Raw genomic sequence first — 19,871 nt, 5'->3', positions numbered from 1 at the left:
GCCTCCTCCGAGTCTATTGGGTGCTGCGTACACAGGCTGAGAAACTTTCCTTTTTGCCCCTGGTGGCTTGAGTTGGTTTCTATCACTTACACCCAGAAAGGTCCTCACCACCGCATTACCTCACCATTGAGCTTGTCTGTGGGTGGCCAGTGTCCCTGGAAAGTCCTCTGGCCTGGCATCTGAGCCCAGGACTGGCTCTCTCCCAGAGACTGTGGGGACCCCCCACCCCACCTCTCCCAGCCTCATGCCCTAAGAAGCCCATTCCTTGCAGCCCTCTGGAGGTGTCTTAGGGTCAAGAGTAGGTTTGGGGTCCCTTCTAGACCATGATAACCCCCACCCAAGTTTATTGCCATTGGGTTTCCTGCCCACCACCCTGCCCAGGTCACCCTCCAAGGCACTCACCTCTACTCACTTCCTCCTCTTCCAGGGACTGTGCCTCCCTTAGTGCCTCTCTCCTCCCAGCAGGGAGTGACTCTCCTGGGTCCCACGGCCTCTTGGTTTCTTCCTTCTGTCCTTTTACCCCCACCCAGCGTGGCTCTCATCACTTGTCATCCAGCCAATGTTGTCGGCCCCCACCTCTCTGACTTTGTTTTCATTGTCCCCATCTGGCAAACCCAGATGGAGGCCCCCCTCACTACCCAGCCTGCTGACATCTGGTCAGCTCTCTTCCACTCTGCAGTCTCCTCAAACCTCTGACCCCAGTGCTACACAGGAAAAACAGAAGCCATCAGATGGGAGGCTCGTGTTGCATCACCAAACCCCAAGCCTGCCTTCCTTACACTCTACCTCCTCCCTCCACAGTTACTAGGGAGGCTCTGCCCCTCCTGACCTCCTCCCCACCTCTTGCTGTTCCCTTTCAATGTCCCCCATCCTCACTCTTTCCCTCTCGAAGTACCCTTGCCATTGGGATTAAACCCAACATCTCTCACCTTAAAACACTTAAGCAAAACCTCCCTGGATGCTGTTTGCCCAGCCAGTTGACACTTTAGCTTTTCTTGCCCCACACGAATTTCTCTAAAGCATTCCTCCAACATCACTAGCATCACCTGCCTCCTGGGGCCGTGTCCTGCTCATCAGGCAACCTCTGGTCTATTTCTTGTGTATTTCCATAGGTGAGCAGTTCCCAGGAGCCAGCCCATCACCCCCTAGAAGCAGCTTCTGCAACTGAGGATAAATCAAGGAAATCCTCAGGTTTCCCCTTGAAGGGCACATGCACAGTTACAAACAAGTACCATGAGATGTGCTGTGCAAGGGGCTATGGGATGACAGAGGGGCCTCTGATTCAGGTGGGAGGGGCGGGGCAAAATAAGCAGCCAACCTGAGGCCTGAGGACCAGAGGACATCCCATCCATGGGCGTTTGGGGAGATGGGACCACAGGCCTGTGGTGGCAGCAAGTGTTCTGAAAGAAAGAATGCAGTGAACCACGAGCCTACGAACCTCACTGAGGCTTACCTCCACTTGTCCCAGATCAAAAGAGAATTTTGATTTATTTTTTCTTTATTAGTGGGGTGAGTAATATGATCACGTTTGTGTTTTAGAAAGATGGTACTGGCAGCAATGTGGAAGGCAGATTGAAGGGAGGTGGGAAGGCTGGTGAGAGGAGAAGCAGCTGCAGAATCAGTCCTGCCTCTGGGGTCCTCTGCCCACCCTCTTCGCTACTTGTGCCTTCAGACCTGGCCTGCCAGCTTCTGTCCTCTCTCTGTACTCTCTGTGGGAGATGCTCACGTCACCTCTTGCCTCCCAGAGCCTTGCCATCTCTGAAACTCCCAAAATTGTGTTCCAAGTGTGCCCTCTCTTCAGCTGCAGGCCCACAAGGCTGGAGGCTGGCCAGATAGCTCTGCCAGGATGTCCCCCAGGCAGCTAACCCCTCCCTGCTCTCTCCAGCAGCTCCTTGCATCAGCAAACAGAAGAGCTGACCCTCCTCCTCTGCCTCTCTGCCCCACTCAGTTTCCCTCTGACCCATCCACTCTGTCCCCACAGCACGCCTCCTGCCAGCCCCTCAGCAGCCCCTCCTGCTGAACTCCACTTTCCTGATATAAATGTGATCATGTCATTCTCCCTCCTCCTCCCACTGGTGAAAGTAAATAAGCAAATAGAAACGGGAATACCTGCTGATGCTTCCCCACCTCCCTCAGTATGTAAACCAAGCTCTTTAGTATGGCATGCATCGAACACTTGTTGATTTACTCATCCAGCAAATGTTGATTGAGCTCCCCCCATGGCCCGTGCAGCAGGAGAGTGACCAGGTCACCATGATGACCTGACAGAGGGAGCAAGACCTGGGCAGGGTTAGACAGAGAGGAAGTACAAACAGACACAGGGAGGCTCAGGATCAAGGAAGTGTCTACGAAGTAGGGCGATGGGATAATTGCCCCCTGTCAGATCGACAAAGAAGCAAAGAACCACTAACACCAAGTTCATTATCCACTGACAGTGGATTGGACAAGTTTTGTGGGGCACAATTTGATACTCTCTGTTGATACAAACACAGGCTCACCTTCAACCAGAATTTCCACTTCTGAGAAAGCATCCTATGGAGACACATCTGTGAGCTCACAACAGAAGGGTTCTTCCTCTTGGAAAGACTGGAAATCACCTAATTGCTCAATAAAGGATCAATTAAGTAAGTCACAGAACATCTACATATTGGAGTTGGTCGACCATGAGAAAGAATGGAGGACTCCACGAATACATATGTTCTTACCTGTACACCCATATATGTGTGTATGTGATACACATGGGACCCCTCCTCATCAAAAAGCACTGGTCTACACAGGAGACAGGAATAGGGCACCCTGCAGACCTGGGAGAGGCAATGTGGGGGTCTCACATTTTACTTATTTAAATTTCTTACAAAAACCATTTAACACTTCGGTAATGGGAGAAAAAAGGTAGAGATTTTTAGGAATACAGCTGCTAAGGGATCTTGAGGAGGAGTCTCGCCTCGTGAGGAACGGTTCCCCAGCAGAGATGCTGGCCAGGCCTCGGGGGGCGCTCATCCACACATTTGGTGGATGAGATGAGATTTGGTGGATGGTCAGAGAGATGGCGGGTGGGACCGCCCGGCTGCTGCAGCCCTCGGCACCCACCTCCTCATCCCGAAAAGTTGGGCCCCCCAGGCTCCAGGACGGTGTCCCTCACCAGACCACCGCCCAGACTGCAGGGCTGCAGCCCACTCGCGGGAGGGCTGGGTTGGGGGCCGGGGAGAGTGCCCCGCCCAGCCGCGCGCCGGCCCCGCCTCCTCGGGAAGGAAGATTTAGCTCAGAGGAGCCGAGGCTCCGTCCCCAGCTGGACCCCGACCGAGACCTGACGGCGGAGGCCCAGCCCGCCCGGCCCATAGCCCGCAGACCGCCGCCCAGTCGGCCCCGACGGACGCAGGTACAGCCTGCCACGCCGCGCCCGCCACGGAGGGCTCCCCCGGGGGCGGTCGGAGAGGGGGCTGCCTCACACCTGCCGGTTCTTGCCCCTACAGCCCTGCGTGCCATGGCCTGGCTCCTGACCGTCACCCTCGGTTGCATCAGCCTTCTCTACCTGCAGCTCCCGGGCACACTGTCCCGCGGCCTGGCAGGAGGCCCGCGGCCCGCCCGACCCAGGTGAGTGGGGCTCAGCCCAGCCCGAGCCCAGGCCGGCGGCAGAAAACCAGAATGCCCGGTGAGGCCCCCTCGCCCGCACCTCTACCCAGGCCCCTCACCAACGCCCCCGGGACCCCCCCCCCCGCCCCCCCGCCCCCAGGCCTCCTACCTGCTGCTAGGGCTTACCTCCTAAATCAAAGGTCAGCCCCTTGCCTTCAGCAAGCCCTGAGCAGGGCAAGAGGCCCCTTTTACTTTGCCTCCCTTCCTAGGGCACCCACCTCCCCCATTGGCAGAGCAGCCCCCTCAACAGGAGAGATCGGCTAGGGGAGGGGATCGTCAGGGGTCACCTCCTCCCACCCGAAGGGAAGGCCTGAGAGGGCCCCACTCGGGTCCTCATCATAGTGACCCACAGAGGCCAGGGATGTCTTTGCTCAGGGAGGCTCAGGTGTGACCTGGGCTACTGAGATGGCTGAGGGCCAGGACCCAAGCCCTGAGCCCAAAAGGAAGGTGGGCTTCCCCTGGCAGTGCTCCCGGCTGCTGGGGGGGCGGGGGGGCAGCGACAGGGGGGTGGGGGGATTGGGGAGGAGACAGGGCTGGGGAGTGGTAGAGGGGCTGTGGGCTTCCCCTGGTCTGCTGGGTAATGGTGTGGGGGCTGTGGGCTTCCCCTGGTCTGCTGGGTAATGGTGTAGGGGCTGTGGGCTTCCCCTGGCAGTGCTCCAGGCTGATGGGGAAGCCCGGGCTTCCCCTGGCAATGACCCCAGGCCTGTGTGGAGGGGAAAGTGAGTGGGTTTGGGGGGCTCCCCCAAAGGTTGGGCCATCTGGTTTACTTCCTCTGTTTTCCTCTGCAGGGAGCCCCCAGCCTGGACCCCTTCCAGTGGTCCACAGCCCCGGTATCCTGCACCCCGGCCTATGGTCTGGAAGCTACACCAGGCCCTCCAGCCACAGAGGAGCAACAGCCTGGCCCCTGCTATGGGTCAGTCTCTCCGGGGTGGCCCCCACCGACATTTGGGCCCCCACAGGCCCCGAGCCCAGCTTCTGCGGGTGGGCTGTGTACTGGGCACCTGCCAGGTACAGAACCTCAGCCACCGCTTATGGCAGCTCGTCGGGTCAGCCGGCCCCCGGGACTCAGCCCCTGTGGACCCCAGCAGCCCCCACAGCTATGGCTGAGGAGGAGCCGTATCCCACCTGGATGCTGCACCCCAACCCCAGAGCTGCAGCTGAGCCCCCAGCCCTGGCCCAGCCCCCGGAGCTTCTGAAGACAGCAGTGACCGGAACAGTGGCGCAGGCCCCTGAGGAGACCCACACCCCACCCCACACCCACCACGTTCTGCAGCAGCCAAACTCAAACAGCTTGGGATACATAAACCCATGCACACATGTAGACCACAGGCAAAGTCCATTCACCAGGGAGTCTGCACACCCCGGGAGTGGGCACACTCAGGGGACAGGTGCCAAGCAGAGGTGGCCGGCAGCATCAGATGCCAAAAAGGGCTTCAGAGGGGAGGGGTCTGTCCAGGCATGTGGAGCAGAAGCCAGGTTCTGACCGCCCAGGGCCACCTCTGGGCCAGCAAGAGGGGCCGAGTTGGCCCAATGTGGTCCCTTCCTGCTGATCCCAACATCATTGGATTAAAGCCCAGCTTTGGGCGTGCACAGTTTGCCTGCCTCAGGTCCCCAGCCTCTGCCACCCCTGTACCCTTGGGACTGGGAGAGCCTCGGGGAGGAGGCTACTGTGGTCCTGGGCTGTGGTGAGGGAGGGCAGGCTGTGCTGGGAAGTGCACTGCCCCAGCGCCAACCTGGAGCCTGGCCCCAAGGTCATAGTGGAGACCCCTGCCTGGATCTTTGTGAGCAGCTGGGGAGGGGATGTAGGGGTTCAGGAGCCATGCTGGGGCCTTCGGGGGCAGGGCAGGGCAGAACTCCTCTTCCCCCCTGCCCAGGGCAGGGCGGGCTGGGGTAGGGGCAAGATCTCCCAGCCCAAAGAGGTCAGTTAAGTCAGAACCACCTGTTCTGACTCAGGGAGATGGGAATGGCCACACAAGAGTGAGGGCTCCCTGCCCCCTACCCTGCCCAGTGCGGGGACTCATGGGGGCAGCAGGAGGCTGGAGCAGGCTTGCCCTGAGAGCAGGCTTGCCACGAGCTGGGGAGCAGGGGCTGGCCTCATGGTCAGAAGGTTCGCGGCCAGCGTGCGTAGAGTTGGTGGTGTGTGTGCACCATGGGGCCTTTACGTGCTGACTGCGGAGCCTCCGGCAGTCCCCGAGGGCTGACCCTCATGCCACATTGCCATGACCCAGGGTTCAGAAAGGTGGTTTCTGTTAAAGCTCTTCATTTCTCGGTGTTTGCCTGTATCACCCTCTCAGGCACCCTTGGAGGGAGGTGCGTCATTATGTCAACTCTAGAGGCAGAACCTGCAGCCCAAAGGTCAAGGATGTGCCACAGTCACGGCAGCGCCCACTAGCAGAGCCACGCATTGGGTCGCAGGCACAACTGCCGCTTAGATACCACGGGGGCCCCAAAGGTGGGAGGCTCCTGGAAGCACCCACCCCTGTGCTAGCTCTTCCAGCTCAGGGGTCACCTTGCCAGCAAGGCACCCTCCCTCCACGAGGCCCTGTGGGAAGAGTTCAGGCTGGTCCCTGCCCTTCTAGAGGCCTCTGTGCCCAAGGAGATGGACCAGGAATTGCAGTGCAGGGTGATCAGAGTCACGGTGGGGAGCAGAACAAGGCAGGCTGCCTGGAGGAGGTGTGGGTTTGAAGACAACATGGGTCCCTGGGGAAGGAGCTGAGAGTGCCAAGGCCCCAGTCCACAGGAGGTGTGGGTGTGGCCAGGGAGGCTGCCCAAAAGCAGCTAAGAGAGGCTGGAACCAGCATGTGTGAGGGGGGGGGTCTGAGAGGCCAGTGGGCCAGGTCTCAGAGCTGTGTGCCTGTGGTCACTGAAGGGTGTCAGCAGAGGCGGGCAGGGAGGGTGGGCAGTGAGGACAGGGCAAAGGGACTGGGCAGTGGAAGGGGAGGGGTCCAGGAGGGTCAGGAGCTCAGCTTGGCCAAGACCCTCCCAGGCTCCGCCCTGGGGCAGAGTCCTCTGTACAGGATGCTCCCTCTGCCAGGAACACCCCACACTGCTCCTCCTCGCAGTGACACCCCCCCTCCTCAGAGTGACACAGGCTGCCAGCTCCCCAGGATTCCACCACCCTCGCTAAGGCACTCAGTTCCCCGAGCCTTAGTTTGCTTTTCCATGAAGCAGGATGGACTGTTGACCTCATGGCATTGCTGTGCAGTGTCATGAGGCCACCTGCCATGGTGACAGCATCGCACCTGGTGTCCCCCTGGCCCCTGATCTCCAGGCTGTTTCCTGGCTGCCTACCTCATGTGTACCCACTTGGAGGTCCGGCCGGAGCACCCAGGCTGCCCTAGCACCCCGCATCTCCCCAAAGCCTTCCCCCTGCTCCCGCCCTGGTCAGAACCTCTTCTCCCTCTCCTTATCCCGGCTCCCTCATCCCGTCTCCTGTCCGTGGCCATTTGCCCCTTCTCCTGGGCCAAGCCACCACCTGCTTTCGGGGTGATGGCTCAAGCCTCCTCCCTGGAGCCCCTCTCCATCCCTCTGGCAAACGCTGGCTGAGCATGTGGGGAGACAGCGAATAAAACACGTACCCCGACATGCTTGTGGGAGGAGACAGGAAAACAGCCTCAAAAGTAGGAGAAAAGACGCAGCAGGTGGAAGAATGAGGTGCTGGCAAGCCACAAGGTCACGGGCCCTGAAGGCAGGTCGCACTTGCCATTTTAAATGGCGGCCCCTGCGCTGCCCCCGCCCCGGGCTATACTCTGAGCACGTGGGAGGAGCCCACAGTAGAGCAGCCCCCATAGGCTCCTTCACTCACAGTGAAGCCGCGGTACCCTGACCTGCACCCCGCGAGGCCTGGTCCCGACACCCCGCGCTTTGCCCACTGCCCACTCCCCACCCAGACTCCACTGTGACCACACGCAGGCCCCTTTCTCTCCAGAGCTCCAGCCTCCTTCCAGCACGAGACAATGGCTGCCTCCCTTCATGTCTGCCTCCTCCTTGGAGAAGGTCAGGCCCCGGGCAGGCATGTGTGTCAGGTCCCTGCTAAGTCCAGACGCAGCCCACATGTAACAAGTGGCCCTCACCCCAAGAGCCAGACAGAGATCCCCCTTGAGCAGACTTGAGTCAGGCTCCTCCGAGCCCTCTGCTCCACGAGGCCTTGCCCAGTTGGCAGACCTGTTCAATGCTCAGCCCCCACCCTTGAGATCTGATCAAATCCTCAGCCCCCACCCTTGAGATCTGATCAAATCCTCAGCCCCCACCCTTGAGATCTAATCAAATCCTCAGCCCCCACCCTTGAGATCTGATCATTCTGGCCTGCCTTCGGCAACAATCTCGTCAAGTTTAACAAGAATCCCCCCACCCTTGATGTCTCCTCTTGGCAATTTTCCATCCACCGACCCCCACTCTGCTCACTGGTTTTCAAGCCCCCCATCTCCCTGTGTTCGTAGTGGAGCCCATCTCTCTGCCTGATTGCAATAGTCTTGAATAAAGTTTTCCCATTTTAACAAGCGTCAGAGGAACTTTTTATTTAGTGAGCCCCTGCCCCACCCAGAATCCCAGGTGCCTGAGGTGATGGGGTGGGGCCTGGGGTCTGCACCACCTGTGGGAGGGGTGTAAAGCCTGAAGGCCAAGAGCAGGAGCCTGGCTGCAGAGTGACCTCGGCTCCTAAGCAGGTGAGTTCCTCAGGGAGGCTGAGGTCGGGGAGAAGTGGGCTGGGGCCACTGCAGGCTGCTCCTGTGCTCCTGGGCTGACACATTAACTCGCTGAGGCCAGGAGGAGGGTGGATGGTCACTCATTACCGAGGGCCAAGGCCAAGGGGCCGGGTGGTGTCTGGGCACTTATGTAACCTGTGGGCATATATAGGGCACACAGGCCTGTGGGACTTGCCCATCTGCCAGCTCTGCTCCTTAGGATGAAGGTGATTGTGGTGAGTACCCCAGACCCGGTGCAGAAGTGGCCCCGCTGACCACTTAACCGGTGGCCAGCTGTCCTTTGTGGAAAGGGGCGGCAGCCCCCTGCCCCCTCCCAGCTTGTCCCGCAGGCATGTTCGTCCTGGTCAAAGGGCTCCTCCTCCCTATTGTGGTCTAGCTGGGGCAAGGGTCAGCGGCCGGACTCCTGGGCTTCCTGAGGAGCCAAGTCTTGAAAAGAAGATGCTGGGTGGGGGTGCTGTGCACTCCATATAGCTCCCCCTGCACCCGTGCATCATCCTGGAAGCAGGCATCCAGCCGACATCTGCTTTACAGATGAGGATGCCAGGAGCAAGAGTGCCCCAGACTTGCCCAGGCCCCTGTGCCAGTGCAGGGGCCAGCGATGGGGGTGTGCTCACTTGGGAGGGGCTCACCCTAACCCTGACCCTGGGCCTCCATCGGCCTGGGCTGCTGACCCATGTCTCAGAGTCTCGTGCCCCCGTGAGGATGTCCACACTCCCTCAGGGAGCTCGAATCATGGTGAAATGGGTTCAATCCCCCACCCAACCAGGGCCCAGACCCATCACTGGTCTACCGGCCTGATGTGGATCCAGAGACAGTCAAAGACAAGAGCAGCTTCCGGAACTACACTGTGAGGACCCCGCCTGCCCCCCCCCCAACCCGCTGCCCCCTCCGGGCTTTTACACAGCTCCTGCCCTTTACACAGCTCCAGGCGCTGCCCTTGGGGAAGCCCCCTATTCACACCTCTGGGGCCAGGCTTGGGAGTGGGGAGGCCTTGGGCCCCCTGGGTGTGAAGGACAGGGGTTGGCCAGCCACCTGGCTGACCCTCTGGCTTGCAGTCCGGCCCGCTCCTGGACCGCGTCTTCGCCACCTACAAGCTCATGCACACGCATCAAACTGTGGATTTTGTCAGGAAGAAGGTACATGTGAACTCCTCTGCTATAACTCAAGGGTGGAGCTGCTCCCCCAACCCGCTGCCCCTCACTGCCCGGTGGATGGAGAAGGGCTGGGCCCCGGTCCGGCTGCCACTCCTAGTCATGCTGACTTCTCCCATCCTGGTCCAGCACTCCCAGTTTGGGGGCTTCTCCTACAAAAAAATGACCGTCTTGGAGGCCGTGGACATGCTGGATCGGCTGGTGGACGAGTCGGACCCAGACGTGGACTTCCCCAACTCCTTCCATGCCTTCCAGACAGCCGAGGGCATCCGGAAGGCCCACCCTGACAAGGGTGCGCCCCCTCTCCCGGCCCCAGCTGTGTATGGGGGAGTTGTTGCCTCCAAGGGCTGCAGGGGGAGGGCAGACAGGGATCTTGGCCCCGGCCCCAGGGCCCCTTGTAGCCCACCCTGTCCTCTCCCTCCCAGACTGGTTCCACCTCGTCGGGCTCCTGCACGACCTGGGAAAGGTCCTGGTTCTAGCGGGGGAGCCCCAGGTGAGGGCATGGGAACCGGAGGTGAGGGTAGGGGTGGAGGGAGCTGGGAGGCCTGGGCAGGGGCAGCCTCAGCTCTGGGCTCCAGACACCCACCTGGTGGGTAGGCCACTCATCCCCACCATGGCTGCCTGTCCCTCCCCAGTGGGCAGTTGTTGGAGACACGTTCCCAGTTGGCTGCCGTCCTCAGGCCTCCGTGGTTTTCCGTGACTCCACCTTCCAGGACAACCCGGACCTCCAGGATCCTCGATACAGGTGCCCTCCCCCGCTGCTGGCCCTCCCCCTCCCCAGGTGCTCCTGAGCCCCTCACCTTCCGTCTTCCCCTGCAGCACAGAGCTTGGCATGTACCAGCCCCACTGTGGGCTCAAGAACGTCCTCATGTCCTGGGGCCATGACGGTGAGGCCAGTCAGAGGTGGGGATGATGGGGACCTCGGCGGGGTCGATCTCTCTGGGTGCCAGGTGGTGACACCCTCTCTCCCACAGAGTACATGTACCAGATGATGAAGTTCAACAAATTCTCCCTCCCCCTGGAGGTAGGCAAGGGTGAGGGACCAAACCAAGAACCCAGCTCAGTCCACCGCAGCCCAGCCTAGCCCAGTCCAGCTCAGCCCAGCCCAGCCCCGTCCAGCTTAGTCCGGCCCATCCCAGCCCACCCCAGTCCAGTCCAGTCCAGCCCTGCCCAGCTCAGCCTGGAGTGTGCTGGGTGGTGTGGCTTCCTCCTGCCCCCAGGCCTTCTACATGATCAGATTCCACTCCTTCTACCCATGGCACACGGGCGGCGACTACCAGCAGCTGTGCAGCGAGCAGGACCTGGCCATGCTGCCCTGGGTGCAGGAATTCAAGTATGGCCATCCTTGTGAAGGGCTCGGGGCAGAGGGGGCCTGGAGAGGCCGGGGCTTCTACACAAGGCACTGTCCCTCCCCTGCTGCAGCAAGTTTGACCTCTACACCAAGTGCCCTGACCTGCCGGATGTGGACAAGCTGCGGCCCTACTACCAGGGGCTCATCGACAAGTACTGCCCCGGCATGCTGAGCTGGTGACCCGCCTGCCCACCCCACCCAGGCCTGGCCGGGTGCCCCAGGGTGACAGCCACTGTCAGGCACAGTGACAACCCACCCCAGCCTCCCTGGAGGACCCCACACGCCCACTTACAGTGAGCGCTCCTTGTCCAGGGGCAATAAAGACCTGAAGCAGCTTGTGAGTCTCACCCTTACTGAGGCGTGACACGTGGTGGCAGCAGGGTACCACGGACAGGGAGGAGGCGAGTCCGTGGCCTCTTGGATATGTGTGTCCCTCTGTGCCTGCCACCATAAACATCTTGCTCTTTCTCTCAGCTCTGGCGTCAGAACCTGGGGTCCTTCTACTCACCCCCACATTCTCGTAGCCATCACCAAGTCCTCTGGGCTCAGTCTCCTTAAAAAACAAAACAAAGCACCTGATAGCTAAAAGAATGCACACGCTACAGAAAACAACGTGGTAAAACAAATGCACAGGGTAATTACTGTGAACCCGGCCCCCGAACAGACACCTGGCGCCTGCCCCATGCCCAAGGTGCAGGCCCATCTTGGCTCAGCCAACCACGTCCTTTTCTGTGGCGTTTCATCCCCCTGAGTGTGTGTCCCTCAGTGCTACAGCTCAGCGCTGGCTTCCCCTTATCTTCTGGCAGTTTATTTCTTTGAAGAAAATGAATCATTTGTCTCACGGAATTTCCTTCTATCAGGATTTTGCAGCTTGCATCCCCATGGAATCTGTTAATCTTTTTCTCGATATTTCCTGCTATTGGTAAGTGAATTTAGAGGCGTAATCAGATCCAGATTTGGCTTGCTGGGGGCAAGAGTGCTTCAGAGGGGGTGGCATTTTCCTTATCAGGAGGCACAGGCCCTTTTGTGCTGTTGGACGCCACTGTGTTCAGGTTCGTCTAAGAATGTTCTTAACCCATTAGAAGGCAGAATGGCAATGCCGTGGCTTCCTTCCCTGATGGGACCGCTCAGTAAAGAGAGGCTTCCTGCAGTGCTATTTGGCTACTGCGTGTGGAGGAAAAGCAAGTAAATGTTCCAGTCTTTTCTCTCAATTTACCAATTTGCAAGAGATGGTTCCCTAGCGTCCTTCAAAGGTGATCAATTTGTCTATTTTTGTATTAAGAATGTATAGATTTCAGCATATTTGTGCTTCAGGTCATTGAACTATTAACCTTACTGGTGCTCAGATAGTCCTATCCTCAGCTGGGCTGGAGTGGGGCTTCCAGGTGGGTTCCTGGGTCCTTCTGACATGACTGGACTGCTACACTCTCCAGTGGGTGTCTTGCTATCTGGTGTGACAACACCCAGACTGTGTTAATTTCCTGTGTCTGACATACCAAATTACCACAAACTTGGTGGCTTCAAATGACAGAAATTTATTCTTACAAGTTCTGGAAGCCAGAAGTCTGAGGTCAAGGTCAGCAGGGGCGTGCTCCCTCCAGATGCTCTGAGCAGGATCCCTCCTTGCCTCTTCCAGCTTCAGGTGCTGCCAGCATCTCCTCACTTTTGGCTGCATCTCTCTGTGCTCTGTCTTCACATGGCTTCTCCCAGTGTCTCCCTCTGCCTCTGTCTTATGGAGACACTTGTGATGTCATTTAGGGCCGACTCAGATAATCCAGGATGATCTCCTCATCTCAGGATCCTTGACTTAGTTGCATCTGCAAGATGCTTGTCCCAAATAAGGTCACATTCAGAAGTTCAGGGATTCAGGGGCCGGCCCCGTGGCCGAAGTTAAGTTCGTGCGTTCCGCTGCAGGCCGCCCAGTGTTTTGTTGGTTCGAATCCTGGGCACGGACATGGCACCGCTCATCGAGCCACGCTGAAGCGGCGTCCCACATGCCACAACTAGAGGGGCCCACAACTAAGAATATACAACTGTGTCCTGGGGGGGCTTTGGGGAGAAAAAGGAAAAAAAAATAAAATCTTTTAAAAAACAAAGGAAATTCAGGGATTCGATGTGGATGTCTTTGGGGGGTGATTTTTCAGCTTCCCACAGAGGCTGCCCCAGACCTGGAACTGGCCTTTTCTCCAAGGAGCTCTGGTTACTTTAAGTGGGAAATGGTATTTCAAATCCACATGTTGGCTGAGGACTCAGTCACATCTTCAACTTTCACCTCCACTCCCACCCCTGATTGTGGCCATTAAAGGTGGTGTTGCCTACTGCCCTCCCCACCATGCTCAGGCTGTTGCACTGCCATTGTCCTCCTGTCCTGCCCTGGCCCTCCCTGCCTGCCCCAGCGCCTGCTGTGTGCTGGCATCAGGAGAGGAGGGCTCAGCTGTGTTTCTGAGACTTTGCCCAAGCGCTTCCCTACTCACTTGTGCTTCCTCCCAGAAAACTCCTACCTGCCCTAGGCTCCCTTGCACCATCCCTGGGCAGCCTCCCCAGGTGTGGGCAGCTGTCCTCCTTTGCCACCCCTCCCCACCTGTGAGCTCAGGTAGGACAGGTGCAAGGCTTGAGGGAATCCCTCCTTGGAGCTGCTCTGTGAGGTGTGGGGGGCCCTGGAGAGGCAGGCAGGAGGGCTCTAGGACTGGACTGGACCTGGGTGAGGGAGCCATGGAGGGCGTGCCGCAGAATGGTCAGGCCTCTCTGCCTTCCCTAGAGCAGGGAGGAGGCAGGTCTCAAAGGAGGCTGGGGTGGGGAAGAGAAGCATGAGCCCCAGTGATGCGGGGTCGGTGAGCCGAGGAGTCGAAAGAAAGATTTCTTATTCTCTCAAGATCTGGCCGTAGTGCTCTTTTATTTAGAGAATAGTGTGGAATAGCATGGGGACAGGACCCATGGGCAGTCAGAGCTTCTGCTGCCCTGAGTTGAGGGTTAGGGCTAATTTTATAAGGCATGGGTATGTGACTTATTTTTACTGGAAAAAAGAAAAGATGATGTAAAAAGTCATTAAATGATTTCAGTGCAGATGGGGTCTGGTTATTGTGCGGTCATATAACTTTAGATACGAATCTGACCATATAGATCGGCATGTAGGTGAGGATGCCCTGGGCTTCTCTCCCTGGGGCAGTCCTAATTCATACCATAAAAAAAGTCCACTGGGTCATATAGTTTGGCATGTAGGCCAGGTCACCTTGGGCTTCTCTAGCTGGGGCAGCCTTAATCCACATCACCAGGGCTGGAGAGGGGGTGTGCTTGGTAGGCTGCCCCTCTGGGTCCAAAGTTTCCATCCTGACACCATCCCTGGGCAGCCTCCCCAGTGCAGAGCAAGGGTGGATGTCTTTGCCCCTGCCCCTGCTCTTTGTGTCCCTTGCAGACCCTAACTTGGCCACTTCCAAAAAGGCCCCAGGGTGAGGGGAGGGCAGCAGGGGCCCGGGACCCATATTCCTGTCTACCCAAGGGACTGTCAGTCTTCGTTGGGGACCCCAGGCACTGGGGAAGCTGAGAAGCCTGCAGGGAGCAGGTGGGGCTTGGCTTGCCCTCCAGCCTCCTCCGGCATTCCTCCCTGCTGACCCCTCTGCCTCTGTGCACATGGCCTCTCCTCCAGCTCCTCCTGGGCTGACTCTAGCAGCAGGCCCTATTTCCACCACCCAGGGCTCAGGCCTTCCAGTACCCTTCCAATCAGTCATCTTTCTCTTTAAATGAGCCAGTCAGTTTCCTTTGAGAAAGTGGATTGCAAGCAATCAAGTCTTAGAGGAATCTGGAATTTTGTTATCAGGCCTGTTTGGGATTCAAAGTGGGAAACACCCTGCTAGTCTTGGAAATCTGGCAGTCCATGGCTTGGAGGAGCAGAACATCTAATAACAGCCTTTGCAACTCTGGATGGAAGAGCCTGTGGAAGGCCAGGCCAAGGGGAAAATGAGGAGGCCCTAGAGGAAGGATGGCTGCTTCTTACGGCACAAATGGCCCAAGAAAAATTAGGATTTGGGAAAACCTGTGTCCACCGCTGTGAACTTGACAACTTCCTTGTACTCAAAGATTTTTCTGATGAGATCAGTGGCGATATTAACGAATGTGATTTTTTTTGTGATTGTACAATGGAATGTGTCAAAATTTGTAAGATCTACATAGCTCAATGAACCAATATTTGCCAAATGATCAATATATGATGCTTCAAAATCATGCATGAGTAAAAACATCCATTCAGAGTGCATGATGCAACAGTGGGTCTTCAGGTGACAGAGGACGAAAAGCTTGCTGGTCTGGTTTCAGATTTCAAATTGCAGTGAACGTCTAAGAAACTACTATGTAGAGTTTTGATGGGGTGTTAAAGAAGAGTATCCACAATAATCTGAAAGGGCTGCTAAAATACTCTTCCCTTTTCCAACTACACATCTGTGCGAGGCCAGATTTTTTTCATATATTTCGACCAAAAACATATGGCAACAGATTGACCAGAAGCAGCTATGAGAAGCCAGACATTAAAGAGATTTTGCAAAGACGTAAAACTATGCCAGTCTTTCTCACTTAATTTTTTTGGTAATACAGTCATTTTTTATTTAAAAAATTGTTATTATAGTGATATGTAATGAGTTTATTTTTATGTTTAAGTAACGTTAATACGTAAATATTTAAAGAATTTCTCAGTTTAGTTTCCAATGTGCTAAATGTTGATAGATATAACCCTTGTTGGCGAAAGCTCTTTGGGAGACTGCCCTGATGGCCTACTGGTTAAAGTTCAGTGAGCTCCACTTTGGTGGCCTGGGTTCGGTTCCCAGGCATGGAATCACATCACTTGCCTGTCAGTAGCCATGCTGTGGTGGCAGCTCACATAGCGGAACCAGAAGAACAGCTATGTACTGGTGCTTTAGGGTAAAAAAGGAGGAATATTGGCAACACTTAGCTTAGGGCAAATCTTCCCCTGCAAAAAAACAAAAACAAAAACAAAAATAAAACTAAAGCTCTTTGGGGTCCTCAATACTCAATAATTGTTAAGAATGTAAGAGTCTTGAGACCAGATGACCTGGCCCATGGATGCCAGTTGACTTCCTTTTGCAGGAACCCTGATGATTGCTCCATGGGCTCCATGAGGGCAGAAGCGGAGGCCCTGTGTGAGTGCAACCACGGGTAGTTTTCTCACAAGACTCAAGGGCCACCAGTACTGGCACCCCAGATCTCACAGCATGCATCTCCCTCAAGGGGAGCAGTTGGCCACCAAGTGGACATCATCTGTGATGTTGGACAGGGATCTGTCGTCATTAACACCCCTTCGTGTGTATTTGGACTTCCTATCCCCACCGCCTGTGCTTCCTCCAGCATCGTCATCCACTAACTCATAAATCCCATACTGAGGTACTCTGCACAGCACTGCCTCTGGCCAAAGATGCTCTTCAGAGTGAAAGACGTAAAGCAGAGGCTGGTATCTGCAGGCCCCTCATACACCGATGACCCTCAAATCAATGATCTGATGGAATGGTGCAAAGGCCACTTGAAGACCCAGCCATGGTGCCAGCTTGGAGATAATGCCCTTGGGAGTCAGGATGAGGAAAATCCATGTGATGAGCCCAGGATATAGCATCTGGGAGCCATCTGGTGCACGTGGGTGACTACCTTTCACCCCTGTACCCAGTGACCTCTGGTGAAACTTGCTGCCTGTTGCAGTGACTCCGGGTAAGGCTGAATTGTGGAATGTTGTTCTGCTTCCTCCCAGAGACACAGCAACACTTCCCTTGAACTGGACATGGTCAGCCACATGGCTTTTCTGAGCGCCTCTGCCACTGGATGAGTAGGCAAGTGAGGGTGCGACCAGTGCTGACCTCGTCAGGGAAAGGGCTGCTGGTATGTGACTGGGAGGCTGGGAGGATGCACCGGACAGGCTCCAGGAGACCCCTGGATGCCTCAAGCACTGCCAAGTCCAGTGAGCAGGGTCAGAGGAAGTTGGCAGCACCCTCTGCAGATGGGCCCAAGGACTCCGATGCCTCAGAATGGTGCATGCGGAGGATGCCCTATCCATCAGCCTGACTTCAGGATTGTTGCAGAAACAAGCACAACCAAGCAAAAGTATTTTTTCCTTCCTGCCCTTCAAACTAGTCAGATTTTAGTTTCTTTCCTGGTGGCTAACTTCATAGTTCAGAATTTGAAACACAGAATTCCAGACAGGAATTCTTGTGCTGAGCTCAAGGAGAGTGGATGTCAAGCTGGAACCTGGAAGTGATCTGGGTGCAGGAATGGACCAGACTTTGGGTACCTCCCCACCTTGGTGTGAGCAAGGGTTTTGGATAGGGTGTGGAATGGCTGCCTTGCATCAGTGAGTGCATTGTTGGGGGGTGGGCATAAATCAGAAAGGTGGATACATCAGTGTTCTGGGCACCCCAAGGAGTGGGTGTCATATCAGATTTCCTAGTCTGAATCCCTACGGATGGGGAATCCAACTTATGAGTCTGAGCAGGAGGCAGGGCTGCACCTCCTCTTCCACTTTTTTTTTTTTTCAGGAAGATTAGCCCTGAGCTAACTGCTGCCAATCCTCCTCTTTTTGCTGAGGAAGACTGGCCCTGAGCTAACATCCATGTCCATCTTTCTCTACTTTATACGTGGGACGCCTACCACAGCATGGCGTGTCAAGCAGTGCCATGTCCCCACCTGGGATCTGAATTGGTGAACCTCAGGCTGCCGAAGCGGAATGTGAGAACTTAACCGCTGCACCACCAGGCTGGCCCCTCCTCTTCCACTTTTCCTTTTAGAAGCCAAAAAAGGGAGAAACTTGGTGCTACCCCAGCAGCTACGGGGTCTCATGTTCTAATCTGGCCACACTGGACTCCAAATTTAAAGCTGAAAGTTGGCCCCAACACAGCGCTGTGTCCAGGTGCTGTGCGTCTCACCAGGATAGGCTGTGGCAAGGTTTTTCCTGTGGTCAATCTTAGTGAGTTTATCTGTGGTATGCGGACATTCAAGAGAATTTTTGGCTCAATGTGTTTGCATGTTTATTCATTTGTGGTTTTTTCGAAGCTTGCAAAGATTAGGTCGGATCACTGAATGGTTAAAAAATAAAATAAAAGAATATTACAAGCATCACTCATATACTCTCAAAAAATTTGTAAAGAAGTTAAAATATTTTAGGCATTTAAAATTTATAAATGGAACCCTTCAGAGTTATTGCTAAAACCTGCTAGATTTAAATAGAAGACAGGAATTGAAAACAGATGGATCAGGAGGCATAATACTGTTAAGATGACACCACTACCAAAGTGACCTACAGATGCAACACAATCCTGATCAAAAGCCAATGGTATTTTTTTGCAGGAATAGAAATATCCACCCTCAAATTAATATGGAATCTCAAGGAACCCCAAATAGTCAAAATAATCTTCACAAAGAATAGAGCTGGAGGACTCACAATTCCCAGTTTTGAAACATACTACAATGCTACAGTAACCAAAATTGTGTGGTACTGGCATAAAGATAGTCATACAGAACAATGGAACAGAATAGAAGTCCCAGAAATAAGCCCTTGCATATATGGTCAGTTGATTTTTCTACAAGGGTGCCAAGACTATTCAATGGGGAAAGAATCATCTTTTCAACAAATAGTGCTGAGAAAACTGGATATCCACATGCAAAAGAATGAAGTTGGACCCTTGCATATGCAAAAATTAACTCAAAATGGATCAATGACCTAAGTGTAAGAGATGAAACTATAAAACTCTTAGAAGAAAACATAGGAGAAAATCTGCATGATCTTGGATTTGGCAATAATGTTTTGGATATGACAGCAAGAGCACAGGCAATGAAAGAAAATATAAATTGAACTTCATAAAAATTAAAACTTTTTGCACCAAAGGACACTATAAAGAATGTGAACAGGCAATCCACAGAATGGGAAAATATTTGCAAATCACATATCTGATGAGGGATTAGTATCCAGAATATATAAAGAACTAAAACTCAACAATGAAGAAACAAAGAACTAATCAAAAAATGGGCAAAGAAGTTGAATAGACGTTTCTTTAAAGACATACAAATGACCAATAATCATGTGAAAAGATGTTCAGCATCATTAGTCATCAGGCAAATGCAAATCAAAACAACCATGAGATGCCATTTCATACCCATTAAGATGGCTTTTTTTTTTTAAGATTGGCACCTGAGCTAACAACTGTTATCAATTTTCTTTTTTTTTTCTTTCTGCTTTTTCTCCCCAAATCCCCCCAGTACGTAGTTGTATATTTTAGTTGTGGGTCCTTCTAGTTGTGGCATGTGGGACACCACCTCAGCGTGCCCTGATGAGTGGTGCCATGTCTGCGCCCAGGATCTGAACTAGCGAAATCTTGGGCCGCCGAAGCAGAGCGCACGAACTTAACCACTTGGCCCTGGGGCCGGCCCCATGGATGGCTTTTATCAAAAAGGGAAAATAGCAAATGTTAATGAGGAGGTGGAGAAATTGGAATCCTCGTACATTGCTGGAGGGGATGTAAAATGGTGTAGCTGCTGTGGAAAACACTTTGGTGGTTCCTCAAAAAGTTAACCATAGAATTGCCATGTGAGCCTACAATTCGACTCGTAGGTACACCCCCAAAGAATTGAAAGCAAAGACTCAATCAGATGCTTGTACACCAGTGTTCACAGCAACATTATTCATAATAACCAGAAGATGGGAACAACCCAAATGTCTATTGATGGATAAATGGATAAACAAAATGTGGTATAAACACACAGTGAAATATTATTCAGCCATAAAAAGGAATGAAGTACCGAAACATGCTACTACCTGGATGTACCTTGAAAACATTACACTGAGTGAAAGAAGCCAGACATAAAAGAGCACAAATTGTATGATTCCATTTATATGAAGTATCCAGAATAGCTAACTCCATGGAGATAGAAAGTAGACTAGTGGTTGCTTAGGACGTGGGAGGTGGGGTTGAAAGATGCCAGCTAAGGGGAATGAGGTTTCTTCTGAGGCGATAAAAAGTTTTAAATGGACTTTGGTGATGGATATAC

The 19,871-nt window shown here is 54.6% G+C and overlaps 2 protein-coding genes across 2 annotated transcripts; both read left to right on the top strand.

Annotated features, from left to right (window-relative positions):
* The first annotated feature begins 3,242 nt into the window (after positions 1-3,242).
* On the top strand, positions 3,243-8,133 carry ADM2 (adrenomedullin 2). Its single transcript, XM_044777100.2, has 3 exons — positions 3,243-3,379; positions 3,474-3,594; positions 4,422-8,133. Exons 2-3 carry the CDS (start codon positions 3,485-3,487, stop codon positions 4,738-4,740), a joined length of 429 nt encoding a protein of 142 aa, XP_044633035.1. The 5' UTR covers positions 3,243-3,379; positions 3,474-3,484; the 3' UTR covers positions 4,741-8,133.
* Positions 8,134-8,386: 253 nt separating this feature from the next.
* On the top strand, positions 8,387-12,897 carry MIOX (myo-inositol oxygenase). The gene is made up of 10 exons (XM_014864535.3): positions 8,387-8,551; positions 9,103-9,183; positions 9,392-9,472; positions 9,617-9,779; positions 9,913-9,980; positions 10,123-10,232; positions 10,307-10,374; positions 10,462-10,511; positions 10,708-10,820; positions 10,910-12,897. The coding sequence occupies exons 1-10, from the start codon at positions 8,537-8,539 to the stop codon at positions 11,016-11,018; spliced, it is 858 nt and encodes a 285-aa protein (XP_014720021.1). The 5' UTR covers positions 8,387-8,536; the 3' UTR covers positions 11,019-12,897.
* The last annotated feature ends 6,974 nt before the right edge of the window (positions 12,898-19,871 follow it).

This window comes from Equus asinus, chromosome 4 (assembly GCF_041296235.1).
Source record: "Equus asinus isolate D_3611 breed Donkey chromosome 4, EquAss-T2T_v2, whole genome shotgun sequence".
NCBI lineage: Eukaryota > Metazoa > Chordata > Mammalia > Perissodactyla > Equidae > Equus > Equus asinus.
Note: the sequence above shows the minus strand (reverse complement) of the source record. Positions and strands in the feature narration are given on the sequence as shown.

Coding starts and splice junctions, on each gene's coding strand:
- ADM2 (XM_044777100.2), top strand. CDS start 3,485: ATGGCCTGGCTCCTGACCGTCACCCTCGGTTGCATCAGCCTTCTCTAC. Junction 3,595..4,421: donor CCGCGGCCCGCCCGACCCAG/GTGAGTGGGGCT, acceptor TTTCCTCTGCAG/GGAGCCCCCAGCCTGGACCC.
- MIOX (XM_014864535.3), top strand. Junction 10,233..10,306: donor CTCCAGGATCCTCGATACAG/GTGCCCTCCCCC, acceptor CTTCCCCTGCAG/CACAGAGCTTGGCATGTACC. Junction 10,512..10,707: donor AATTCTCCCTCCCCCTGGAG/GTAGGCAAGGGT, acceptor TCCTGCCCCCAG/GCCTTCTACATGATCAGATT.